This window comes from Ovis aries, chromosome 22 (assembly GCF_016772045.2).
Source record: "Ovis aries strain OAR_USU_Benz2616 breed Rambouillet chromosome 22, ARS-UI_Ramb_v3.0, whole genome shotgun sequence".
Lineage (NCBI taxonomy): Eukaryota > Metazoa > Chordata > Mammalia > Artiodactyla > Bovidae > Ovis > Ovis aries.
The window spans coordinates 21,700,409-21,727,873 of NC_056075.1; the positions used below are offsets into that span (position 1 = coordinate 21,700,409).

The 27,465-nt window shown below is 53.0% G+C and overlaps 1 protein-coding gene across 1 annotated transcript; it reads left to right on the top strand.

Annotated features, from left to right (window-relative positions):
- Window positions 1–20,807: 20,807 nt before the first annotated feature.
- On the top strand, window positions 20,808–27,113 carry TLX1 (T cell leukemia homeobox 1). The gene is made up of 3 exons (XM_027960454.3): window positions 20,808–21,636; window positions 23,650–23,851; window positions 26,028–27,113. The coding sequence occupies exons 1-3, from the start codon at window positions 21,057–21,059 to the stop codon at window positions 26,248–26,250; spliced, it is 1,005 nt and encodes a 334-aa protein (XP_027816255.2). The 5' UTR covers window positions 20,808–21,056; the 3' UTR covers window positions 26,251–27,113.
- The last annotated feature ends 352 nt before the right edge of the window (window positions 27,114–27,465 follow it).

Consider the following 27,465-nt stretch of genomic DNA (forward strand, 5'->3'; position numbering starts at 1 on the left):
GAGAAGCAAAGCTTCTTCCCAAGGGTTAGATCCACATATAATCTCTAATACTATTTGCTTCTGTGTGCATTGACAATTTCTGGAATGATATACAAGGAAACTGTTAACAATGGTTACCTCTGCAAGTGGGAATATCAGGAGGAAGAAGGTGGACCTTTACTTTTCGCTTTATTCTTATTTGTACAGTTTTAATTTTACTGCTAAAATTTATTTACTAAAATCATATTTTACCTTAATTTAAAGAGAGAAAGGAAGAGAAGATAAACCACTTCCAGCAAATAGTTGAACCTCAGTTGAGTCAGTAAATGGCAGCTTTAATTGCTGTCTGTTTACGGGATAACAATCCCTTCTTCGGTAGGTATTGTGTCCAGGTGTGAAAGTGATTTGTAAATGAATTGCTGTATGAATGTTAGGTATGATTAACATCTGGGTAATGATGTATTTCTATGCTGTGTATATGAGATGGCTTGTCCTAAGTATGAGTGGTGGTGGTTTAGTTGCTAAGTCGTGTCCGACTCTCGAGATCCCATGGACGGTAGCCCACCAAGCTCCCTGTTCGTGGGATTCTCCAGGCAAGAATACTGGAGTGGGTTGCCATTTCCTTCTCCAGGGGATCTTCCCGTCCCAGGGATCAAACCCAGGTCTCCTGCAGTGCAGGCAGACTCTTTACCAACTGAGCTACAAGGGAAGATAATGATGTATTTCTATGTATTTCTATGCTGTGTATATGAGATGGCTTGTCTAGGTGTGTGTATCTTTAAGGGTAATTATGCAAATATCGTAGAGTGGCAGTTAAGAGTGCAGTTTGTGTTGCCTGGGTTTGAACCCACTATTTACTGGAGATATGATCTTAAACAAATCTTCCTGTCTTTAAAATGGGCATAATGAATGTACCTTTGCCCTAGGATTGCTGTCAAGTGAAAAGATCTAGTAAAAGTGAAAGTTGCTCAGTCATGTCCAACTTTTGGGGACCCCATGGACTATACGGTCCATGGAATTCTCCAGGCCAGAATACTGGAGTGGGTAGCCTTTCCCTTCTCCAGGAGATCTTCCCAATCCCTCTATCGAACCCAGGTCTCCCGCACTGCAGGAGGATTCTTTACCAGCTGAGCTATCAAGGAAGCCCCAAAAGAGCTAAGTTGTGGAAAACTCTTAGAACAGTCCCTGGCACATAATGAGCACTCAACAAATGGTTCTTTATTTTGTGTATCTGTGTATACACGTTAATGTTTCTCATCCCCTCACAGGGAGGAACACTATCTTATCCTGTCTTCCAGCAAGGAGGGGGAGATGGCTGGGTGGGTCTGTCCACACTTTGTGACCTAAGGTGCTTCAGGAAATTGGGGTCACTATTCCAAGAGTCTGGAGCCAGGCAACCATCCTCAAAGGGAGCCCTGGGACAAAGGGGTGTGGCAACTCCAGCTGTCTCTCATCCCTCCCATGCTTCCAGGACACTCCGGGGCATGGCAAGTCCCGTTGGCCCCTCTGGGTCACTTAGATAGAATGTCAGCTGAGCCTGCAGGGTAGAGCCACTGAGGGTGGGGGTGGGAAAAAAGAGGTTGCTATCAGAGTCCTGACTGGCAGGAGAGACCTGGGCAGTGGGGCAGGGGGTACTATAGCTAAGATCTGAGAGAAGCATCAGGACAGCTCTGGAAACGGCAAGCCCAATCTCCCCACCCCTTCTGAGGGGTCAGCCCGCCCTCCACCTACCCTGCTCCCAGCTCTCACTGTCTCTCCTGGTTCTGTGTGATGGCTGTTCCCCTGAAGAGGGGTGCAGGAGGCACCTCTGGGAGATGCTGGGCCGCCGGGCGGGTTGAGCAGGTTTGGGAGAGGGTGGGAGGGGCCCTGGTTCAGGGAGGGACGGGGGTGGGGGGGTGAGGGGGTGGGTGTGGTGGGAGGGGGGCCTGGGATGTAGCTGACAGAGCCAGGTTCCTCAGGGTGCCAGGGCAGGCGCCAGCCTGTGGAAGGGAGTGAATGAGTCTGCCTGGAGGAGGATGGGAGGGCTGAGCCAAGCTGACCCTCCTGCCTCAGAGGCACAGCCCCCTTCCCAGGGTAGACCCCAGGTCCTGGAGACCTGCAGAAATCTGAAGGTCTGAACCTCCAAGTGGGATGTGTGGCAGGCCAGTGTTGCGGGACTCACAAGGTAAAGTAATTTGAAAGGAAGTGTGCTTACTCTGTCCCCCGTGTGGAGCACAAGCACTCTTGTGCCCCTTGGAATCACAGGGGCTCACGTGCGTGTCCTAACATACAGCCACAAGCACACGCGTGGCCACATACATCACCCACGGGCACGTGCACACAGTCATGTATACCCATAATCACAGGGACGGTGCGGGAGCCCAGAACGCCTTCTTTCACTTTAAGAAACCAGATCCCAGGACCTTTAATAGTGCGGCCAAGCTCTGTCTTTGGGGGTTTCCAAAGAGAGACCCTCTTGAGATTTTTTTCTTCTAAAAACCCACAGTGAACACACACTTGCAGTACCTGCTCCCTCCCGTGTGCATTCTGTCTCCCTTGAGAGTGACTGGACTTCTAACATTGTCACATCCGTGTGTACACCTGGGGTCTGGCCCAGTGCAGAATTCCAATGTGAGGGCTCCTAGAGGGTGGACCCAAATCTCCCCTCATCTGAGCTCTACCCTTAGGACGCTGTCTCAGATGGGGTCGCTGAGCTTTAAGGAGAGGCCAAGGAAGGTGAGATGGAGGTAGGGAGGAGGGCCATGAAGCTGGGGAGGACCCCAGACTCAGCGACCCTGATATACATGCCTCTTAAACACCGGGACACCCCCGCCTTCAGGGGGTGTGAGGAGGGGAAGGAAGAGAATGCGGAGCAAGTGGCCAGAAGGATCGACGGGGCACGTGTGAGGCATGTGGGTGGAGATTCAGGAGACAGTCTTCACGTTCATTTTGGGGGTAAATGTTTTGTTGACTTACAACATATATTCAGACAATATCTAAATTATACACCTTATGGTTTATTATTACATATGTGAATAGAACTCAGGGAGTTTCCACAAGGTAGACACCCCATGTAGACAGTATCCTGATCAAAATGAAGAATATTCTCAGTATCCCAGGGATTCCCTCATGCCCCCTTTCCAGGCACAATACCCTAGTCTGACTTCTCATAGGATGGATTAGTTTTGCCTATTTTTATCCTTCATATAAGGGCTTCCCATGTGGCGCTGGTAGTAAAGAACCCGCCTGCGAATTCAGGAGACAAAAGAGATGCGGGTTTGATACCTGGCTTGGGAAGATCCCCTGGAGAAGAGCATGGCAATCCTCTCCAGTATTCTTGCCTGGAGAATCCCATGGACAGAGAAGCCTGGTGGGCTACAGCCCATAGGGTCGCAAAGAGTCGGACACGACTGAAGTGACTTAGCACGCACGCACAGATCCTTCATACACACGGCATCGCAAAGCACGTTAACTTCTGTGTCTGTCTTTGCTTTAACATTACAGTTCTGAGACCTTTCTAGGTTGTGCTGACACGGCCTTAAACACTATTCATACCTGGAGATGCACACAAACTTCTATGTGTGCTCACACACAGGCAGGCAGGCACACGTGTACATGTTCTGCCACAAGCCTGCACACAAACTCACACATAAGCACATGCACACACACCCAACTTCTCATGCACGCGTGCACATTCTCTTACACTCACATATGTGACTCTCAAGCACACATAGAAATACTCACACCCAGATACTCATGCTTATACACACTCACAGGGGTTCTCACACACACAAACATGTTTTCAAGACAGATGTGTTATACTTACCTTGGTTTTCCCACACAAATGCACCCTCACACCATGCACCCCCAGGCTCATGCACGACACCCGTTTCTCACAATGTTGTGCCCACTTTCACAGGCTGAGGCCAACCCCCAGCCTCTCTGGTTCAGGCTCTAAACAGACAGAGGAATGTGATCAAATCGACAGCTGAGAACTGTCCTGAGAGCAAAGCTGTACTTTGTTGAGAAATCTGAGCCCTTATTGGAGGGATACAAGTGTCTGTGTGTCTGGAGGCTGCGGGGAGAAGGGAGGTAGTGGGGTGGTCTCCCAGGGCGCCTGTGGCCACTGGGCTGTTTCCATTATAAAAAATGATGAAAGGACTGGAGCAGTGAGAGCATGGCTGTGAGTAAATAAAGCTGCCACCTTTGACCCTTGGAGGCCAGGGCTCATCCCAGAACGAATGCTCATTAGTTGGGGAGGGGGTGCTCAGGCCCAGCCCAAGTTCTGCAGCACCCCAGGCTCAAGGCCAGACTCCCAAGGGGGAGGAGGAGGGGACCTGAGCCCCTGTGTGATACTAGGGGACATGTCAGGGAGCAGGGGGAGAAGAAAGGAGCAGAGGATATGAGGGGGAGGCTGGGGACATTCGTGGGGGAGTGGTGGGGACAGGGAGGAGGCTCTGACTTCTCTCTCTCTCTGTACCTCTCCAGCTCTCCACTGCTCCTGAGCTCTGAAATAAGCATATGTCCCCCTTCTCGTGTTTAAGGCTTGCTTTGCTTGTTTTTCTAATCATCAGGAACTACAGGCAAACAGGGGTTAGCAAAAATAACAAACACAGGCGAACTACAAAGTCACCAGGAATTCCAGAAAGGTTGAGAAGTGGTTGTTTCCTGCTTTGACAGAAATGAGAGTGTTTCTGGGCCTGCCTGCTGTGAACTCCCCCCAGGAGGTCTGTCCAGCTCAGTCACTGGTTTGGAGGAAACGTTGTTTGGATCGGTGGCATTGAAATGGTCATCAACGGTGGTCACCCAGCTGCTGTCCTCATATGCGTTTGTCTGCAAAGAGCACAGAGTTGGCTGAATGGATAAATAAGTGAATGGATGAATGAAAGAAGGTTTCATTCCGTGGGTCTGGCTTCAAAAGTCTTTCAACACGTTTGTGGGATTAGCCTCACTATGGAGTTAGGAAGGACCCTTGGCCGTTTTCAGGCTTCCTCCTTCTCTTCTATCTGCAGCTGACCCTCCGGATGCCCCTCCTCAGGGCTGACATTCACTTTATTCTATAATCACATTGGTTCCTAGAGGGTCCCCTGGTCCGGTTTCCAGGAGAAGAAAGTGTTTTGCAATCTGGTTCTTAAAGAGCCCTGCCCTGCATGTCTCTCCATCCTGAATGGACCCAGTAGTCACTCTCTTTGCCCCTCCTGGAGGACACTAAATAGGGGTCCTAGGAAGTCCTGCCTTGGCTAATTATAATAAAGGTAATAATGACAATGCTGTATAGCAATAAACACAAAAGTGTTCATCAAAGGATAAGGGTACTCCCAGGTTTATGTGCGAGGAGTGTACAGAGAAACAGACCATCGTATCCCTACCCTTACCAATCATCTATGCCTGATTTAGTAAGAGAAGCAGGGGAAGACAGTACAAGAAAAGCATCTCCATTTTCCTGTAAGCCTGAAGACTTGTGGCTGGAATTGAACAGGAGGGAGGGATCGCTGAAGGACACAAGCATACCCCAAGCGGGACAGAGCTCGCTGGGGTCGGGGGGAGTGCCCAGTTCTTGGCTGGGAGAGCTGCCTCTGGCCAGTGAGACATGGCCTGCAGCCAAGCTCCCAGAGCCTGGCCGCTTTTTATCCCCCAGGCACAAAGCCTATTTCCCCCAAATCCCTGATGGTGACTTGGCTTGGTCTTTGTCCCTGGGTGGAGAGGGGAGGCAGAACCCCCATGGAGGGAGGAAGAATCTGAGGCAGCTGAGCCCTGTGTGTCAGCACTGGATTCTTAGTCTGCACTGGAGGGCCCCTCTTGGCCCAGTCTCTCTTGCCTCATCAGTCGAAATGAGGGAGAGAGCCAGGTGGGCTCAGCTTCACAACCAGCTGGAGACCCAGAAGACATAGGTATCGCAGAAATCAAATGCTGTTTCTGACTTCTCCCTTAGCATTCTGTCAACTTTCAATTCCCCCAAATCATGACTGACTTTTACTGAGAAGTTACTGGGGGGCCACACACTATTATGTGGAGTTACATGAATTAAATGATTTAATCTTCACAATGATTCTAAGAATAGGTGCTACTGCTATCCCCATTTTACAGATGAGAAAATTGAGATCCTGAGAGGTTAATTTACAGTTTTTAGATGAATGACTGAAATTGGAACCCAGTCATCTAGCCTCTAGGGAGCTGGTGAGTATAACCAGCTGTAGGAGCTGGCTTGGGGACACGGAAGCCCAAGTTCAGGAGTCAGATTTGGAAGGTAGTGAGTATCCTGTTAGCTGTCCTGAATCTATGTTGCTGGGGTCCCCTCATCTGAGCTAGAGCAGACGTAGTCCTGCCCCTTCTACAAGTAGCCCCAACTTCTCTGTGTTAATGGAAAGGTGGGATGACTCACACCCTCTCCTTTCCCTATTTTATCAGACTCCTATCTTCTCAACAATAAAAAATTTGAAACATCAACTGTTACAGCAATTGTAATGTTCCATCCTTTGATCCTTATCAAGGTTATGACCTGTACTTTTTCAGCACTGTAGTCAGTAAGTGTGTGTGTTAGTCACTCAGTCATGTCCCACCAGGCTCCTCAGTCCATAGGATTTTCCAGGCAAGAATACTGGAGTGGATAGCCTATCCCTTCTCTAGGGGATCTTCTCAACCTGGGATCGAACCCGGGTCTCCTGCTTTGCAGGCAGATTCTCTACTGTCTGAGCCACCAGGGAAGCCCCTGTAGTCAGTAAGAATATACATTCTTTTGTGAATTTTTAAAATTTAACATTACATTGTACGTCATCTCCCTGCATCCTCTTAGTCATCATTTTGATTATTTAGTCCCTCTTGTGTTAAATTTTATGATATAAAATAACTTATTGTTCAAGTGGTAAATCTTTCCCAACCCTGTTTATTGAGTTACGCTCCCTTCTCCCGTGCGTTCAAACATCTATATTCATTTCTTAGGTGTGACTGGCTCTGTTTCTGGGCTCTCTTCTGTCCCACTGATTTCAGTGTCTATCTTGGCGCCTATACCACACTGTTTCCGTTTAGTTGCTCTATAACAAAATGTTTGAACATCTAGTCAAAACTGCTCTTGTTTAGAAAAATTATCTGATATATTCACCTATTTACTCTTTCACGTGAAACTTGGAATAATGTTTTTCTGAGGTCAAGAAAATTTCTAGGGTGATTTTGATTAGTAAATCCAGTCTGTAAATTTTCTTGGGGAGTATTGATATTTCTACACTGCTCAGCATCTTCACCAAGGAAGGTGTTATGTTCTGCTGCTTGTCTGTGTCATAGTTAGCAATTTGAATTTGTTGCTGTTCTGCTGCTAAGTCATGTCCAACTCTTTGCGAACCCATGGACTGCAGCATGTCAGGCTCCTCTGTCTTCCACTATCTCCTGGAATATGCTCAAACTCAGATCTATTGAATCAGTGATGCTATCTAACCATCTTATCCTCTGCCACCCCCATCTCCTCAATCTTTCCCAGCATTAGTCTTTTCCAATGAGCTGGCTCTTCGCATCAGGTGGCCCAAGAATTGGAGCTTCAGCATCAGTCCTTCCAATAAATATTCAGGGTTGATTTCATTTAGGATTGACTGGCTGTATACTATTCCTTTGTGCTGATGTTCCCTGGCTGGTTTAATCATTTCCCTAGTGTAGGGTATTTGGGTTGCTTCCAAGGCTAAGGCACTGTGAACAGTGACGCTATAAACATCTTTGTACAAATCGCTTTTTTATTTCCTTGGGAATGTGATCCCCAAAGTGGGACTATCTGATTAAAGGATATGAACAGTATCATGGTTTTTGTTATATAACCCAGGGAGGACGGGACCAATTTACAGCGCCACCAGCAACGTATAAAGAAATGTCTACTCTTCCCTTAAAAAAGCCTTGAGCAGCTTGAACACTTAAAAAGGTAACTTGTTCCTAAGGTAAACAAACCACAGACAAAAGAGGGAGTCTGAGTGCAGGGTTCTGAAGAGAGCTGATCCTGCAGCCAGAGGCAGCCTGTGCCTGGCCCATGGCTGCTGTGCCGCCTATGAATCCTTCTCAGAGCCAGATTCCCCATCAGCATGAGAGCCTGGCTTTATTTTTATTTACTTAGCTTATGTTTGTACAGCGTTTGTTATGTGTCAGAAAGTACTCTAAGCACTTTACAAATATTAAGCCATTTACTTCTCATAATAAGCTCATGAGAGAGATCCTATTATTATTATCATGTCCATTTTACAGAGGAGGAAACCAAGTCATAGAGTAGTTAGCTGTAGGTCCCACAGTTAGTAGGATTTGAACTCAGGCCATCTGGCGTTAGATTCTTAACCACTGTGCACTGCATCTTTGATGAGAAACAGGCATTTCAGCTTGTAGCTCCCCTTCTTTTTCTGGGTCCTGCAGGAAAGGAAGACCCTGAATCTTCCTGTCCTGGGTTTCAGGCCATCTTACACTGGCCTTGTAATTACTTCCTTCTCATGTACAGCCATCATCTGTTGGATCTTGCACACACCAGCCACTGGGCTTAGTACTTTTATGTCTTTTTGTCTCTTTTAATCCTCACTACAATCACACAAGGAAGGCAGCATACCTTTATTTAGTAAAGGAGGAAACTAAGGATCAGAGAGGTTAAGTATGTCTCTCAAGACCACACAGCTACTAGAGCGGCAGGAGAATTTGAATCAATGCCTTTGATCTTTCCATTATACTTGACTCCTTGAAACCCCACTCTTTACCCTAGTCCATTTCTTTTTGGCCTGATTGGTGTTCTTGAAACACACCGAAACGGAAACCAATCCTGGTGGTGTAGCCTTGCTGCTCCTCCTGGCCACTGTCAGTCCTGGCTTCACCAGAGCCCAAGTAGCCACCCCCAAGGGAAATGCCATTTTTACCTTCTGCTTTTTGGAATTAGAGGCCCCAATAGCTCCTTCCTTTCCCGTTTTGAAGTCCACACCCCTTTGGCGTTACCCACTGGCTCCTACTTCCTGCCTCAGGATCTCCTGCTGGTTTACAGAGCACAGGTGATGGGCAGGTGCTGATTCCAACGACTGGACCACACCCCTCCACTCGGATCTCTGCTCCTCCTCCTTCTCCAGGTTCTCTGGGATGACTCAGAGCTCAGGGACCTTCCGGGGAGTGGTTCGTCCATCCTGTCGTACAACTGTTCCAGCCCCAAACATGCTGCGCACACATTACACAGATGTATACGGAATTCCCAACAGGAATAAAATACGGCAATTCCCTGGCAAACTCTGGAAGATTCGGTGGCAGCATAAACTGTGATAACCACGCTTGGCATGTTGAGTGGATGTATATTTGTGTTTGTGCGTCCTTTGGTGTGAACAGACCAATGTGTATGGTTGGATACATCTCTGAGTGCATGCTCTTTGGGTGGGAGATAGCAGAGATGCATGTGTGCGTAGGTGAACCCGGGGCTTCAATGACAGCCTGATGTCTTAAGCGCAAAGGTGTGTGTTTGTGTTTTTGAGAGTGAACATCTACATGTACCCCTGAATTTGTGTGTGTGTTTGTGTGCACACATGTACAAAGTGGGCAAAAGGTCTGCTGAGGGAGATTTCCTGTACCGAGAACACTAAGAAAAGAAGCAGCAGGGAGGTGGGACAAGTGGTAGGGTGGACAGAAAGTGAAAAGAGGAAAGACAATCAAGTCTGATGCTTTGTAACCAAGTGAAGGGATGCTGTGGGAAGTCCGAAGTGCTCCAGATTCAGACCAATTTGCAGAATTCAGCAAAGTCACTTGTAGCCCAGGGCAGGAATGGCAGGTCAGAGTTGGCGATAAGTATGTGCTGGTAGGCCAGGTGTAAGGGGACTGGAGAATATGGTTAAGCACGGCTCCCCTCCCCCATCCTTCAGGCCCTGGGCCCATAGACCTAATGGCCTTTTGAGCTAAAGACTACTAGGCCTTGGTGGAGAGATTGGGGGAGGGGAGAGAGGCTCCAGGAGGCCTAGGAGGAGGTCTTGCCAGCTCCCCTCACCCTTCTGCCTTCTCCAAAGGCAAAGGAACCGCCTTCTACCAGAAGCTGCTCAATGGTTTCGCTGAATTCAGGGGGATGGTGGAGGAGGGAGAAAGGAGGGGAGGCGTCTGAGGCAGGGAAACTTGTGCTGAGCCTGCAGGCTGCCCAGCCCCTCCCTGGTTCCTCATTACTGAAGTCCTCGGGCATGAAATGTCTTTTGAGTTGAAGGCCAAGAAGAATCCAGGGCTGTGTTAATGACCAGCCTGTACCAGGGCAAGGCCTGAAGCAAGGGGCTGCCTCTCTTCTGTTTTATTTATCTATTTATTGGCTGTGTTGGGTCTTAGCTGCCACATGTGGAGTCTTCATCGAGGTGCACAGGCTTCTCTCTAGTTGTGGCACCCGGGCTCCAGAGCACGTGGCTCAGTAGTTGCAGCAAACTGACTCAGCTGCCCTGTGGCCGGTGGAATCTTAGCTCCCTGAACAGGGATCAAACCCCTGCACTGGAAGGCAGATTTTTAACCACTGGACCACCAGGGAAGTCCCGGGTTTGCCTCACCTGAAACCCTGGCCACACTTTCTGCTGTGTCGATGTTCTATTTTTCCAGAACTTACCTCTAATGCCTCGGTCATACCCTCTCAGTTGGACTCTGAAGAAGCCTCAAGAGGAGGGGAGTTAGGGAGGCAAGGAGAAGGCATCCAGTATGTCTGAGGAGTTCACCTGCTGGGTCTGGGAAACTGAGGAGGGCTTGACAAATATTCGGTTTCAATGACTCCCAGACCCGTAGGGATGACAAACACTTCATGTAAGTGTCAATGCAATAAGAAAGATGGTAAAGCAGAGATACACTGGATGAATTAGGACACTTACAATGTTTCATCTTTATACTAACTCTGACAGTAGCTTGTTGAAATTGAAGGCAGAGTCCACTGTGCCTGAAAAAAGCATGGGCCAGAGAAGTTAATGAATCTGTTCCAATTCACATTTGTAAAGCAGTGCAGATGAGACTTCAATCCATGCCTCCGTGACTCCAAGTGAATAACAACAACAGAAAAGGTAATTTTTTTAAAGACACATACTATCGATCCCACAAGGGCCTCATGAATTATGCCTGGAGAATGTCACGGGAGCCAGAACTTCAAAGTAGGACTGGGAATTTCCTTCCCTTTTATTATTATCATTTTCAGTGGGGGAGATGGGTGTTGTCAGAGCATAGCACCCAACAGCTGGGTGCAAGCAGGAAGGTGAGATAATATTTATCTCTCTTAACGTTTATGAAAAAGGCTAACAGTAGCCAGCAACTGGGGGAGATGCTGGAGTGGAAAGTAAATTAAGGGCCTTGAACGGCGGGGATGAGGGGTTTTGAGTTTCCCATAGACAACAGTAAGAGGTTCCTAAGCCAGGGAAGAACATGCCCTGGACACCCTTTGTGTGTTCTGTCGCTCAGTTGTATCCGACTCTTTGAGACCCCATGGGCCCGCCAGGCCCCTCTGTCCCTGGGATTCTCCAGGCAAGAATACTGGAGTGGATTGCCATTTCCTCCTCCAGGGGATTTTCCTGATTCAGGGATCGAACCTGTGTCTCCTGCATTGGCAGGCAGGTTCTTTACCATTGATGCCACCTGGGAAATTTTGAACACCCTTTAAGGGGAGAGAATTGGGCTCTTCCAACAGTGTGGACTCAGAGGAGAGGGGTGGGGTGCCAGCTGGGACCAAACTTGCTGATAAAGAAATTAAGTGGAAGAAACGAGGGTGTCCAGTGAGGTTCCTGGCTTGTGGGTGGATGTGAGGCTGCCTCCAGACAAGGAGAGCTCCAAGCCAGGAGACCTGGAGAGCAGGATGGTCTTGGTATCCCAGGGAGAGGGGCAGGCTGGCGAAGCCCTCAAGCACGGGCAGCCATACTGCGGCCATTCTTACCAAGCACGGCCGGCAGCCCCTGCGTTCTGAGCCTCAAGCCTCATTGAGAGGTTATTAATAGGGAGTTTGTCTGGTGTCAGAGCGTAGACATAAACGGCATTAGCATTACCCCATAATCGTATTTAGTAAACGCTCATGCCGCTCTGTCTCCCGTAATTGCATTGGGAAGATGCAATATTTATGAAAGGGGAGAAGGGGACGTCACTGCTCATCTTGGTGCTGCAGTAAAAGTCCCGGGAAACACGGCGTGGGCTGCTGAGGCCTGGCCAAGGGCTGTGGGAGTGAGCAATGTGGTGCCGAGGTCTCTCAAGGTGGCCCACCAGAGCCCCCCACCTCCACCATCTTTCCCTAGCCTCAGGCAGCAGGGCAGGGGGGTGTGAACAGAGGTGACAACTGCTGATCCCCTTAGTGACACTCCTCTAGAAGGTCCTAGTCGCTGCCCTGCTGGACACACCGAAACTTCTGCTGGGCCCAAGGCTCCCAGATGTGGCTCCCCTCACCCCTAGTTGGATACCTGGGAACTCTACCTTCACTGCATAGCCTTGGGTATTTGTCAAAGCTCAGCAGGCAGCAGTGGAAGGCAGCAGGAGGTGGGAGTCCTGGCGGGGGTGGGGGTCCTGGCTGCGGCAGAGTCTCAGGGGCAGTGTTGGCCACTGGATGATCCCCAACACCAGCTGCAGACCTAGGTTCCCAGGGCGGTGGCTCTCTTCTGCTTTCCTTGGGTCCCACGGCTCAATCCCTAGGACACACACACCCCCAACATGTGGGGCCAGCCCCAGGTCTCCTATTTCCGGGTGGAGGAGGCAAGGGTGCAGACTTTCCCCAAAGGGACTTGGAAGCATGGCCGTGTGCCCCCACCCCTGAACATCCAGTCTCCACAGCTCTTGAGCTCACAAGACGAGGAAGTCTTGCTGGTGTTGGAGCACCAGTAGATGAGTGTGTGCCAGCGCTGGGGGGCAAGCTGGGACCCTGCCCACTGTACAGTTAAGGTGCAGGAGGCACGGGGCAGTTTAGGACAGACACAGAGACCTGATTCCAGTCCCAGGAACCCCAGGCTAGGGAAGCAGTTATTTCTCAGGCACCTGTGTGGAGGGCACTGGGAGTCAGACTTCAAAAGGCTGCGTGTGGGTACTGGATCAGCTGAGATGTAGAGTATGTCAGGGTAGGAGAAAAGCTGAACAAAAAGAGATGTAGAGTAGGTCAGGGTAGGAGAAAAGCTGAACAAAAAGATGCCGGTGCTTGGAAATGGTTGTCCAGAAAGCCCCCGTGAGACTCCCTGGAAGTCTAGGAGGAGAGGAAGGCAGATCCCTAGGCAGGCGCTTCCAGATGGGGCCTTGGGGTCTGCGTGGCTCCCAGTAGTGGGGGCTGGGTGTCCTTACACACCCCACTCACACCTCACTCACACACAGCTCCACACTCTACCCTTAAGCCCCGCCCCCCGCCCCCCTACATGGCCCGCACTGCACCTACGGGGCAGGGAGGTGCTCACAGCTCTCCATGCTCTTTCGCACTTGGGGTGGGCTGCAACCCTCCACCCACTCATTCACCCCACACCCACGCAGGCTGCACACACCTCCCTCACTGAAGCATCCAACTGGTCTCATTTCCAGCGGCAGCTTCCCTCCCTCCCTCTCCTGCCCTCACTTTGAGGTGGAAGGGGCACAGAGGAAGGCAGCTGAGCACCGGGAAAAGAGTAGACGGAGGAGGGCCGCGGCCCCTCCCTGTGTCCGCTCCCTCGCCGCCATCCCATTCATCACAGCGTCGCAGTCCAGTTGGGGATCCCTGCACCCAGCACCCCACGTAGCCCGCGGGACAATGGGATTATTTCCAGGGGGAGAGGCTGCCTGGGGCAGCGGCTCAGGCGGGAGTGCCTCCCTCCCTCAATCCGTCCCTTGGCACCCGACGAGCGCCTGCGGCGGCTGGGGCGGGTGGCAGAGCGGACACGGGTGGCGCGGGTGGCAGGGCTTGGCCGGCCTAATTCAATTAGCTGGGTCGCCGCCGCCTGCCCGCAACTCTGGGCCCGCTGGGGCTCAGCTTCGGGCAGCTGCTCTTCGAGCGCAGAGCCCATGCATATGGATACCATCCCTCCCGCTTCGACGTGGCTCCCCCACCCCCCTTGCCGGCACCTGCGGCTCCGTATCCCGCCCTCCCTGAGAGAGGGAGACCCTGGCCTCCCCGCAAAAGTTGGAAAACAGTCGGCTGCTGGTGGGCCCAAAATGGGGGTGCGGTGAAGGGAGGGAGGTGGGTCTTAACCTGGGCAGGAGGGTCTGCGAGGAAGAGAGTGTACCTGCAGGTTTGCAGCCTCTCTGCCTTCTGGCGTCCGCGTGACCTGTGGGGTTGTGTACACGAAGGGAGAGGTTTGGTTTGGTTTTTAATCTGCCCAAAGTGTGTCCTGTATCTGTGGGCACCTGAATACGAATGGGAGGAGGCGGCTTTGTGAGCATCTGCAGGGACTGCGCACAGGAGTGTCTGTGTTTTGTGCGCAAGAGTGAGTGTGGGTCTGTAAGTCTGGGCACCAGAGGGTGTTGTGTCTGCGCCACGGAGTTATCTGGAAAGCCTCGGGTGGTGGGCGTTCGAAGTCTGTGCGTGACCATCGGTGTATATGCGGGGGTCCAAGTACAGTCAGGACAGTGTGGAACGCATCACCCCACTGCCGCCACCACTAGCACCAGCGCCAACAGCGGGAGCAGCTGGGTCTTCCAGGCCAAATTCATGTCCCCCTTACCCTACCCCGCGTTTTTCTGATGGAGGAAGAGCTTGGAGAATTAACTTCAAACCTGAACTCCATTTGCTCAGAGGACGCTTCCCAAACCACCAGGCTGGCACGGAGGCTACAGCCGAGGTAGTCAGACCCTCTCACTGAAGGCAGGCCTCCAGCCGTCCAGGTTTTCCTTTCCAGAGCATCGTGGTGGGATCCACAGATGCGTGCAGCTTCTGACAACAGGCCCTGAGCGCCTTCAGAATTCCCAGACCTGCTCCTGCCAAAGCAGCCCTAGCTCCTGGGGTGATCATGAGACCTTCAACTGGCCTCCCCTCTGCAGCCGGGGATGAACCCAACCCCCGCAGGGAGTCTGGGTTTTCAGGCACTTGGAGATCTCCATCCACTCTTCCTCTGAAGCCAACCCTCTGCTCCAGGAGTGGACAGGAATTTTGGCAATGAGTCTGGGCAGATCTGGCCATGGTGGTCCTCAGAGCCTGCCAGCCCTGAGCAGGGAGGAGGTTCTTAGAAGGCAGCAGTGGTCCTCAGACGGCCGACCTGTAGGGACCTTGTGCCCTCTCTGCTCTGACTCCCTCCTGGGCACCTCAGCTGAGGGTCTGGCTAAGGGGATGCCCTCTGCCACAGGAAATTCCTCAGATCCAGAGGGACTCACCTGGTCAATGAATAGGGCCAAGGGCAGAGGCCAAAGGTGAGGGAGGCTGGCATGTTCCCGTGGCCCTGGGCCCTTGTTACTGGGATCCACTGGTGGGAAGCCCTCCTAAGCTGTGCTTCTGGAGCTTTCCCACCAGGCGATGGCAGGGCCACAAATATCTGTCTTCCCCTGAATTTTCTCTCACACCACCTTTACCCCCACCCTATGCCCTCCCACCTCCATACCACCCTTTCCTCCTGAGAGCACACTTAGCATGGAACACATACCCAGTCAAGGGCACCAGTGCTGGATGGTGAGACCTGAGGGTCTCTGGGCTTTCCTTGGGATAGATTTGGTCAGAGAGAGATGAGGCCCTAGCTCACTGCCCAGAGGTGATGGGGCCAACAGCTTCCTTTTGGTCAGAAGCTGAGAGGGGTGAGTGTAAGAGGGAAGGCTTTGGGTTGGGGGTAGGAAGAGGAGAAAGGTGGTCACCCCTTAATCAGGTGACAGCTGAGATTGTCTAATATCAAGGAAGGTCTGTCCCCTGTCCCTCTGTCTTTGATCCACTTGGGATTCCTCCACTGATAGGGAAACGTGTGCCTGTCCTTCCATGCTGGAGAGGTCCTTGGGCTTCACTCTGTAAGGACTGGGTGGGGGCACCTGGAGCTGACCCTGGACAACCCTCACTCCCTGCCCTGAAAAATCATTGAATTGTGTGACTGGAACCAGCCTGACCTGCTGGGATCCCTCCTCCTCCATCCCAAAGACAATACCACCTCCCCCACCCCCTCACTCCCAGGTTCCTCAGAGGTGAAGTGCCCTTCACTGGGTTTCTAAATCTCTGAGTCACCAGCTTCACCTGCCTCCTTCATGGATGGTGACATTTTTTGCCCCCTTCCTGAGGCAGGGAAGCAAGGCAGAAGGGACACGTTTGGTATTGGGAATCCAGTCCCCAACCCCCAGGGTCTGCTTTATATTACATGTCCCTTTACATGGTTCCCAGCCTGTTCCATCCTTTACCTTAAAAATGCCTGTTGGGCATACCCTGTCTCCTGCCACCCTCACCTACAGGCCAACACATGGCGATTTCCTTGACAATTACACTAGAAATAAGAAGCCCCTTCCACAGATGCGCACAAACCATCAGCAGCACACATCACTGTTACACTCACACTATCACAGTGGCTGAAGAATAGTCCTGCCCTATCAAATGTGCCCATTATAGAGGAACAGTTACAGAAACGCATTCTTATCCTGTTACAGAAAACACATTTACCTGCCTTCTCACTGACATCCAGCCTCACACAGACAAATCCAGTTGTAAAAATGACCTAGACACCTTTCATCTCTTACAGCACCCTTACTGAAGTGTTTTTCTTGCAGCCTAATAGAGTACTATCCCAACAGTCTAACACTGATACAAAATAGACAATGCGTATTTGTTGGGTAAATTAACAAATTAGTCCTCAAAGACATGCCCGGTATGTCTGCACAGCTACCTTCACTGCCATGCACTTTCATACCCGCTTTCCCCTTGTGGTTGCAGTCCCACAAACACAAAGTAATTAAGTTACCACAAACACCCCTAAGCTAAAGGACAACCTCTGGCCCAGGGGTCTCTCCCTGAGCGGGGAGGGAGCCGGGTGGGATCCAAAGAGGCCTCTGCCTATGACTGAGCCCTCCCTTTTCTCCTCCCCCTGCCCCAGCCTCAGTCCCAGCTGCTCTTCTTTTAATTGGAGGTACTTATTATCCTGCAGGCAAGGGGAGGGGATCTGGGATGGTGGTGGGGTTGGGGGTGGTGTTACCAGGGGGCCTAAGGGCTCAAAGGCACCAAGCTGTGTGCGGGGTACTCCTGCAAGACATGGACCACCTCTGCCAAGTTTGGTGCTGAGAAAGCAGCTCGTAATGAATACAGTCAGAAAAGCAGCATTTGAGTCCGGTCTTAAATGCTTTCCAGGTTTCAGTGAGTCAGTTTTCTCATCTGTAAAATGGAGATAATAAAAGCCACATCACAGGATTATTGAAAGATTAGATGAGGTAATTGTGACTGCAGATGCCTAGGACATCAGCTGTGCTTTGTGGGTCCCTTTCCTAAAAGGACTATTCTGCAAAGTATGGAAAAGCACTGTGGAAACACTGAAGCTGCACTGACTGTAAGCTCTGTGTGAGTCTCCTCCTCCATTTCAGAAAACTTGCCAACCTATAGCATTGTGCTCAGGTAACACTGGGAAGTGTGGTAAGGGGCAAAGCCCAGTGAATCGTCACCCTTTTGTTTCATCTTCCTAGGCAGAGATGGGACTGAGAGAATAACCCTGGCCCCTCCGCAGCTATGTCAGTGGGGGACAAAGGCTGAAGTTAAAGTGGACTCAAAAACTCCAGATGTGGGGAGACCAGCACCTCAGAACTAGATTGGGATAAAAGTTGACTCATAGTAGGAGAGGTGAGTGGGAAGCACTAAAGCCATCAGGCAGGCAGGCACCTGTGAGGGCAGGGGAACGTTAGGATATCCCTGGGTTTCTGGGTTTTGATGAGTCAGTCTTAGTGGGCTACTAGGCGACTGTGACCTCTGCCATCCTTGGGCTGGGCCAGCAAGGTTAAAGTCTCTTCCCAGGTACCTTGGACAACTTGTGCCAGACCTGAGGAGGTAAGTGGGGCAGATGTCCAAAGAGTTGGAACAGGCAGGGTTGAAAAGTCAAAGGGGCTGTAAAGTCCATTGGGAGGGAGGAGAAAGAAGAAAAGAAGAGTGTTAGAAACACTCAAGGGATTTCCAGCACAGATTAGAGAATGGCAAAGAGGAGTTGTTCTGAGGGTAACCTAGAAAGACAGGGTTTTCATTGTAGCAGGCAGAACTGTGGTTAGACCCAAATGTGACTCCTTGATCAAAAGGAGGAACACAGCTGGGACCCAGCCTCATAGGAAGCTGGAGCTCCCTTCTGCATCATTTTCAGCCTCATACAGAGAAAATAGTTCAGATCTGGGGGTCCCAGATCAGTTCTCTTCTGTCTGTGGGACTTTGGGAAAGTTTGTTCATCTCAAGCCTCAGTTATTGTTTCCTTTTCTAATAAATGAGATATAATTTCCTATAACATCATACAGAATATCTTTTAACTCATACAATTTAGTGGCTTTTAAAATTATATTCATAAAGTTGTGTAACCATCACCACTGTTTAATTCTACAATATTTCTATCCCTACGAATAGAAACTTTGTATGCATTTGCAACCAATTCCTACTCCCCCAGCCCCACCAATCCCAGCTCCACTAATCTGCTTTCTGTCTCCAAGGATTTGCCTATTCTGGATGGTTCATATTAATGGAATCACACAACATGTTGCCTTTTGTGCCTGATCTCTTTCACTTAATGTTTTGGAGGATTGTCCATATTGTAGCAGGAATTCCTTTTTATGGCTGAATAATATTCCACTGTATGGATATACCACATTTAATTTATCCATTCATCAGATGATGGATATTTGGGTTGTTTCCACACTTTGGCCATTATGAATAATACTGCTATGAACATTCATTCCGTTTTCTTAATTATTTAAGACTGAGGATGTTTCTATTAATTTCACAAGATTGTTGTGAGTCTTAAATGAGATCAGTGCCTGGCACACTAGTTTCTCAGCAAAATATTTATGTTTATCTCCGCTTTAGTTCCCTCAAGATAAGAGACAAGAGACTCATTCAGGTTCAAACAACTTCCAAAGGAAGTCTGGAACCTCCTGTGTAGAGGTGTAGTATGCCTGCCTGGGAGGGTGGAGAGGAGAGAACTGGCAAGGGAATAGAGTTCTTTCTCATGTTTCTGCTTAATGTTTACAAATGACCACCAGCTTCATACTTGGCTTTTTCTTGAGGGGCCTTTGTCCACCTGCCTGGAGCCCAAGCAAGATTTTTCCCATAGAAATGTGCCACAAACCAGCAGCCAGCTTTCCAGGCCAACCCATAAAAGCAAGTTAAACCCCACTCCTTCATCCTGATCAAGTCATTTAGCCTTGCTGAAATGTGGTTTCCTTGAATCCATAAAATGGGAATAATCCTTGTCTTGAAGACTTGGTGTAGAGTTTACGCCCTACATAACACTTTCCACCATCTGGCTTATTGTGCTTGCTTCTCTGTTTACTGTCTCACTCATGCTGTGGAATATAACCTCCATGAGGACAGGAACTTTGTTTTGTTCACTGCTGTTTTCCCAGTGCCAAGAACAGCGACTGACACGTAGTAGATATTAAATAAAATATGTGTTGAATAAAGAGGTTCTTTCATTCATTATTTACCCAAGATAAGTATATTTCATGGGTTGGGGCTGCACTCCACAGGGAGGAACAGAGATGAAGAAACCATTCCCTGCCTCCATGGAGCTCTCTTCAGGTTACAGTAACACATATGGCCAAAGCAAGTAAATTGCAATGAGACTTGTTAAGCAGAATGTGAGCCACCACATTCTAGCATCTTGTCTGATAGACAGCCCCTCCCTGAAGACCTGTTGAATCTGAACTAGAGCAGAAATAGATCCCAAGTGATCCAACCTGTGCCCTTACTAGGGCTTGGCGCCTAGGAGGGAGCAGACATTTCTCTGCTAAAGAGGAGAAAGAGAGGAAGCAGAAAAAGGGAGTTTCCTTCTTCTCTCCTGGGCTCTAAGCCAGTCAGCCACAGGCAAAACTTTGAAAAGGCCTAAATTTGTCCTGCTGTACTTCCCTGATCTTGGTCCCACCATACCCAGCCCCCACTGCCTTAAGCCCCTAGGCCTCCCTTCCAAGATTCCAAAAGTAAGAAAATAATTCCTTCCCCTTGCTACAATCCAAAGGTTTCTTGCTTGGAATAACCAGCCCTGGTGAAAGCAATCTGATTGAATTCATTCGCATACTGTGGAAACTGCTTCTTGGGACTTCTATTTAAAAGGAAAGGAGGTATCTTGGGCACCTCCGAAGCAGGCCCCAAGCCAATTCCTCTGACTTGTGATTGCCTTTTAGGAAGTTTCTCTTCCTCAGTTTCTCTAAATAGGCTGAGGTGAGGTTGCTGCTGACTTTTTCAACAACACATAGCCACTGTTCATAAGCCCTTGTTTTAAAAGACAATCCTGAACTCACCTTCCTGTCTGGGAGGCATACCCCGGGGAGCAGGCAGCCTTCTACTTTCTAACAAGCCAGACAAAATTGGGAGTAAATCCTCTGGTTGACAGACTGGAGCTTCCCGGCTGAGCCCCTGGGGAGATTCTCCGGTAGCGCTGGGTGCCCCTTCCCCACAGGCCTGGTGGGCGAGCTCCTCCGGCCCAGTTCTAAGCGAGGAGGTGGCTCCCGCCAGGCGGGGAAGAGGGCTCTGACCTCCACCTCCTTGAGGCCATCTGTCTTTCCGTCTCTGGGAATGCCAGCCTCCTATTCTTTCTCCTTTGAAGCCTCTGGTTCGCCTCTTCCCTCTCCTCCCGAGCTACTTCTCTGAGCTTCGGGCTCAGTCCCTCCGTCTCTGGCTCCTAAGTCTGTCTCCGCTCCAGGCTTTCCTCTCGCCTTCTCCGCCCCTCCCCCGCGCTGTCATTCACCCCGCTCCTCTCCGCTCACAGCCAATGGAGAGACCCGGCCGAAACTGAGAGGCTAGCTCGCACCGGGCTTTTTCGCCCGGTGATTGATGTCCCAGAGTCAACAGCGACCGAGCAGCCGGAGAGGGGAAGGAGCAGCCGGAGAGGGGAAGAATACCGCGCCCCCTCTCTCCTTCCCCTCCGCAACCCCCCCCCACTTTAGCCCTTCTGCGCACTTCGCCTCCAAGTCTCCACGCAGCCAGGAGCCGCTGCCGCCTCCGCGCCGCCGCGCGCTGTCCCCGAGCCAAGCACAGAGAGTGCCACCGCCCAGGCCCCCCCCCCCCCGCCGTGGGGCCGGGGTCGGGGGCCAGCATGGAGCACCTGGGTCCGCACCATCTCCACCCGGGCCACGCGGAGCCCATCAGCTTTGGCATCGACCAGATCCTCAACAGCCCAGACCAGGGCGGCTGCATGGGGCCCTCCTCGCGCCTCCAGGACGGAGAATACGGCCTTGGCTGTTTGGTTGGAGGCGCCTACCCTTACGGCGGCGGGGGCCCCGCAGCCGGGCCGGGGGCCGGGGGCGCGGGGGCCTATGGCGCTGGAGGCCCGAGTGGCCCGGGTGGCTCGGCGGGCGGCGGCGGCGGCGCGTGCAGCATGGGCCCGCTGGCCGGCTCCTACAACGTGAACATGGCCTTGGCGGGCGGCCCCGGTCCCGGTGGCGGCGGCGGCGGGGGTGGCGGCGGCGGCGGCGGGGGCGCGCTGAGTGCTGCGGGAGTGATCCGAGTGCCTGCGCACAGGCCGCTAGCTGGAACGGTGGCCCACCCTCAACCTCTGGCTACCGGTTTGCCCACCGTGTCCTCCGTGCCTGCCGTCCCGGGCGTCAATAACCTCACCGGCCTCACCTTCCCCTGGATGGAGAGTAACCGCAGATACACAAAGGACAGGTTCACAGGTGAGTCCGGCCCGCGCGCGCCCCGCCTGGCCGCGGCCCCGGCTCTCCTCTACCCCTCCTCCGCCCCGGGGCTCCCTGCAGCCCCCTCTGCGCCCGGCCGCCCGGCTCTTCTGGGTGCTTCCCCCAAGTTCAGCCGCCCGCCGCCTCTCTCGCGGAATCGACTCGCTGGAAGAGTTCTCCCAGCCTGGGCCCCTCTCCGTCTCTCCCACAGGACCCCCTGCTCTGAGAAGTTCTGCCTGATCCCCTCTTGGAGTCCCTGGGCCGGTCAGGCGAAGGGAAGGGGTTGTAGCTTCGGGACTACCTTCTGCCGGCATTTGGGGCTCAGGGATCTTGGAGAAAGGGGCGCGAGGTGAACAAGCTGTTTCTTCCGTCCTGGCAGACGTTGTCTGGCCGAGGCGGCGAATCCCAGAATCAGACTCAAGGGAAACAGGTTCCCCACCTTCCTTCCCCTACACACACACACACACACACACACACACACACACACACACACACACACGCACGCACATACTCTGCTCTCCGAGGTCCAGTGCCCGTCGCGCTACCCGACCCGATAGAGGCCGTGAGCCGGAGTTAAGACGCAGAGCTGGCCGGCCTTTCTTCCCGGACTGCGGGCCCCGTCCGGGTCAGTGGCAGCGACTAGGCTGAGCCGCCCGCTCCGTTTTCGTTCTGTCCCGGCTCGGCGTCCTCCGCTCTGGGCCCAGCCTCGTTTCCTCTGGCGTGAATAACGCACCGGCCAGGCCCGTGATCGATCGGCAGCCGAAAGAACCCCTGGGACGATAACGCACTCGGCGGTGGCCGTCTGCCCTCCTCTCCGCTGCCTGCTCTGCGCCTTGCTTCTGCCTGCCTCGGCTCCCTCCGCTCCTGCTTCCGCTCACGGCACTCAGCTTTTGCTCCTGCGCGGGTCCTTTTCCACGCCGCCTCACTTCCCGCCGCCCCTAGTGTTCCCTGGATGTGAGACTGCCATCTTCCCGCCAGGCCAGGCCAGGCCCCCAAGTCCGCTGGGAAACAGCCCTGAATTGAGCCTGGGTTCCCGGCGGGGCCTTAGAGAGGAAGCAGGAGGCACAGGCGGCTGCCTAGATCGACCACGACGTGGGATTCCCGTGGGGCTCGGGCTCCAGGGCCCAACGGTAGAAGGGGAATAGGCAGTTAAGAGCTAGACCCTGGGCTAGGGTCGTGTTCCAGCCTTGAAACCTTGGCCCAGATTCTGGGTCAGTGGCAAAGAGGGGTGGAGGAAAGCAGAAGATCCATTCCACTGTGGGCCTCAAGAAGGGCCCCTGTGACCCAGCCCAAGTCCTCTCATTCCTGGGGAGGCAGAGCCTAGTGCCCCGTCCTACTCCCCCAGCCAGGCCAAGCTAATCTTAAAGGGCCCTGATGGAACACCACCACCACTGCCAGCCTGGAACCACTGGGAACCCACTGGTGGAAAGGTGCTCCACATAGCCCACTGAGGGGAGCCACAGCCTGCTCTAACCTTGCTTCAGCCCTAAAGAAGGCTCAGAAGGAGCTTATGGCTGTCACCTTATGCATCTGTCTCTGTGCCTGTGCTTGCCTGTGTGTCAGCTTGTCTGGGTCTGTAGAGCTCTAATTTGTCCCCTGTTGTATGTGATGTGTCTGTATGTTGGTGTGTAATGGAGGCCTCAGGTCAGGATCCAGGATTCCTGGCCTTGACCAAGGATGGTCTCTTACTGTTGAGCAGCTTCTCTGAGGCTGGAGGCCTGGGGCTATGAGGGGAATGCAACCTTTAGCTCGCCTTGGACATGCCCCTCAAAAAGACTGCAGAGCCCATGGCGTCGGCCTGGCGGGCCGCTGGGTGGGGGGCCATTTCAGGCTTGGAGCTGAGGGCTGACAGGAGGACCACAGCCCTGCTTTTGGGGTCTAGCCGCTGGGCTTGCTGACTCGCGGGGTGTCGGGCCTGGGACGCCTCCTGACGCTCTGCCGCTTGCCTCTGCCGTCTGTCTGTCTCTCCCGCTCCAGTGGCCCTCTCACCCTTCACTGTAACACGCCGTATAGGTCACCCCTATCAGAATCGGACGCCCCCCAAGAAGAAGAAGCCGCGCACGTCCTTCACGCGCCTGCAGATCTGCGAGCTGGAGAAGCGCTTCCACCGCCAGAAGTACCTGGCCTCGGCCGAGCGCGCCGCCCTGGCCAAGGCGCTCAAAATGACCGACGCGCAAGTCAAAACCTGGTTCCAGAACCGGCGGACAAAGTGGAGGTGAGCTGGCGGGTTTGGGCGGTACAGTCTCTGGTTCCAGGCCTCTCCTGGGGAGTTCACACTCCTTCGATCCCTGCCTTCCGATGGTTCTGGTTCGGAGGAGCGGACCGCTCTGCTAGGCTCGAGGGGAGTGGGAAGCAACGGTGGCCGATCACCGGATGGGGCCGGAGAGCCCCTGCTGTTTTGCTTTCCGGCTTTCTGGCCTGCACACTCAGTGCGGTTGTAGACGCGGCTGGTCTCTGCCGCTGCTTGGGGTATAAGTCTGGATTTAAGCAGTCTACGCCCGTCTGGGCTTCCGAGATCAGCGAGTCCTGAGGGACTTTTTGTTTGCGCAGACTTACGGGCACAGAGATGCCTCTTCTATCCTGGAAACCAGAGGCAGAATAGCACGCTCCCGGTTCCTGCGCCCCAGCCGGGGCTCCTGCTGGAGCGCCTGGGGCCCCAGGCCGCGAGCCCGGTCCCTGCTGTCTCCCTCCTCCCTAGACGCCTGGCCTGGGCGCAGCGGGTCCCCTACCCGGGAAGGGGAAAATCAATCTGCGCCGCCTGCGGCGGGGTTTCCCAGGGTCCCACTGAAAGGGGGATCAATCAGGAACAGATGGGTATGTGTGTGTAAGAGAGAAACATTTTCTCTTATCCCGTCACACACCCACAGCTACACTCGTTTTCCGCACAAGCAGGCGCTTTCTTCGGTTGAACCCTTTTGCACCCCTGCATCCTCCCGCACATTTGGCCCGCCTGCTGGGTTCCACACACGCCGGGAGTTTCTTGCTAGCTCAGGTCTCAGGCGGGAGAGCAAGAGAGTCTGGGCGAAGTCCCCGGCGCCGGGCAGGGAGGGCCTGGGCCCGGAGGAAGGAATTGGAGTTTCCTCTTTTTCTGAATGAAGGCGAGGAATCTGCCTGAGATTCCGCCACCGTGGCCACAAAGGAAGCCACTGCCCCGCGAGTCTGTGCCCCCTCTCCCCACATTCCTGCTGCTGGGGAAGGGGTGGGGGACGCAGCTCAGACCTCTGGAAAGCTAGGGAGGGAGCAAGGACTAGAGGGGGGAGGAGGCAACGCACTCGGGTTCCCAAGGCCGATCGGAGGCTACGGCCTAGGGGAGGGAGTCAGGCAAGCCCTTGGGGTGGGCGCACAGAGAAAAATAGTATAGCAGGCTTAGAGAAACTGATACACAAGGTGGGGGCAAAGATAAACAACCCACCCAGGGAGAAAATAAAACAGAGAGAGAGTGGACTTCCCTGGTGGCGAAGAAGTCTTATGTATGTATAATAAAGAAAAGCAATAGATGACGGAAACCTTCATTTTCGTTTCAAACAAATTCCCTTAAATTCTGAGAGAAGGAAAGGGGTGGGGCGAGAGAAAAACCAAAGGAAAAGACACAAAGCCTAAAGGAAGAGAAATAGTTTGAAATTCAGGGAAGAACGGGCAGAGGAGAGACAGAGCTAAAAGGCAAGAAAGGGCGGCGAGAAGAAGGTCGGCGGCGGCTGCTGGGAGAGGCCCTCTCGCTGGCTTCGCTCGCCTTCATCGATCGCCTACAAATTGCTTCTGGAGGCCCCGGGGACTCCCATTAGATCTGTCCACCTTAGAGACAGACGCTTGATCTCAGTTGACTGGGTGGAGGGGAGGCATTAAATGGAATAAGTGAGTCATCGCCTCCCTGGACCGCCTCGGAGGAAGCCAGTCGGTCCGGCGGGAATCCCGGCCGGCCCAGGGCTTGGTGCAGGAGGTCAGAAGCCTGGAGAGGTTCTCAGAAAGAAAGGGGGTGAAGAGGTCCATCATGGCAGCTCACATCCATCGGTCCCTGCCTCTGCCCTGGACTGATGGGGAGGGTGAGACCGCTCAGACTTGGGAAGGCTCCTGGTCTTCCTCGAGTCTGGGGAGAGGCAAAATGCCATCCTAGCCCTGCTTGTGCCTTCCAAGGCCAGTGAGGGTGTGGGCCCTGCCTGGAGCCAGAGAGCCCCAACTGCTTGGGCCTAGCGGATCTCCCTACAGTTCCCCCAGAGTACACCCTATCTACTTTTGTGGTTTCCAGTCTCTGTCGGAGTCAGAGCCCTCAAGATAGGGGAGTGTTTCCAAGGGCCCCCAGTTGGAATTGGGGGCCTCGAAGGGGAGCTGCGCTCTCCCAGGCGGTCTCCCGGGAGCGCACCTGAAGCGTGGGTAACGGTTTGTCCCCGGTGCAGGCGGCAGACTGCGGAGGAGCGTGAGGCCGAGAGGCAGCAGGCAAACCGCATCCTCCTGCAGCTGCAGCAGGAGGCCTTCCAGAAGAGCCTGGCTCAGCCACTGCCCGCGGACCCGCTGTGCGTGCACAACTCCTCGCTCTTCGCCCTGCAGAACCTGCAGCCGTGGTCTGACGACTCGACCAAGATCACCAGCGTCACGTCCGTGGCGTCGGCCTGCGAGTGAGCCTGTCTGCTACTCTCTGAGAGACCCGAGACCCGGGCCCAGCCAAGGGGTCTCGAGGCCCCGAGAGCCAGGACTCTCGTCCGCTCTCCGCCGCAGACTGCACGCCTCCGGGGATCGCGGCGCCCCTACGCACCCGCCCGCGCGCTCGCGCCGACGCCGTTCTCTTTTGGGTGGAAAAGAAGACGAGAGCGCGCAGGAAAGGGACGCGCCGCTGTCTCCCAGATGCCTACGCGGTCCCGCGCCTGCTGGAACTGTTCAGAGTCCTCCGTTAGCGTCTATTTTATTTTATTCTGATTTTTAACGTGGGACTGAGAGGCAGAAGAGGTGGTGGAAGAAGAGCTGGTGGGGCCCCTAGAGGACAGCATGAGCTGTCCTTTGAACTTACCCTGGGGAGACCGCCCTCTCTGTTCTCCACTCCCCGTAGTAGCCCGCCCACACGGACCTGATTTCACTGTCCCTCCTGGTGCCTCCCCACAGTCACGCACTGGGGCCCTATGGCAGAGTGTCTTGCACACTCAGGGTCATAGCCTTCACTCCCTTGGCCCTTACGATCAGGGGTGGCTCAGATTCATTCTGAACAGTATGGCACTTCTCACAATTACAAGGCCACAGTCACACTGTGACACACCATCACACACACAACAGCCACAACAGCGTCACTTGGCCTACCAGACCCCTATCACACACCCTAGCTGCACCCAGGTACGCACAGGCAGGTTTCCACACAAAAAGCCTATTTCTCCAGATCCTGTTCGTAGGGGGGGTTTAAGTTATGCACTTATAAGGTGTTATCTGTGTAACCTTTTTATAAAGTGCTTGTGTAATTTATGTGAAAAAAATAATAAAACCCTCTGAATCCGAAATCAAGGCTGCTTGCTCCTTGCTGAGCCCAGCACCTTGCAGCTACTTGGGTCTGGTGTGAGCTGGTGCAGCCAGGGCAGCCCCTCATACTTAAGTTTGAAGGACATCTTGGGGTCAGGACCTGTCAGGTTCTGGAGAGAGGAAAGGAGGAGGAGGAGAAATGAGAAGGCAGCAGTGAGAAAAGTTGGGAGAGCCAGTGTCTCCCGGAACAGTTAGTGCTCAAGATTTGTCTTTGGGAGTGAGAGTTATGTGTGTGCACTGTGTGTGTGTGATGGTGTGGGCAATCAGGATGTTATACTGGCAATGAATGTTTGTGTAACAAGTGTTCAAGTGCGCAATTTTGCATCCAGGTGT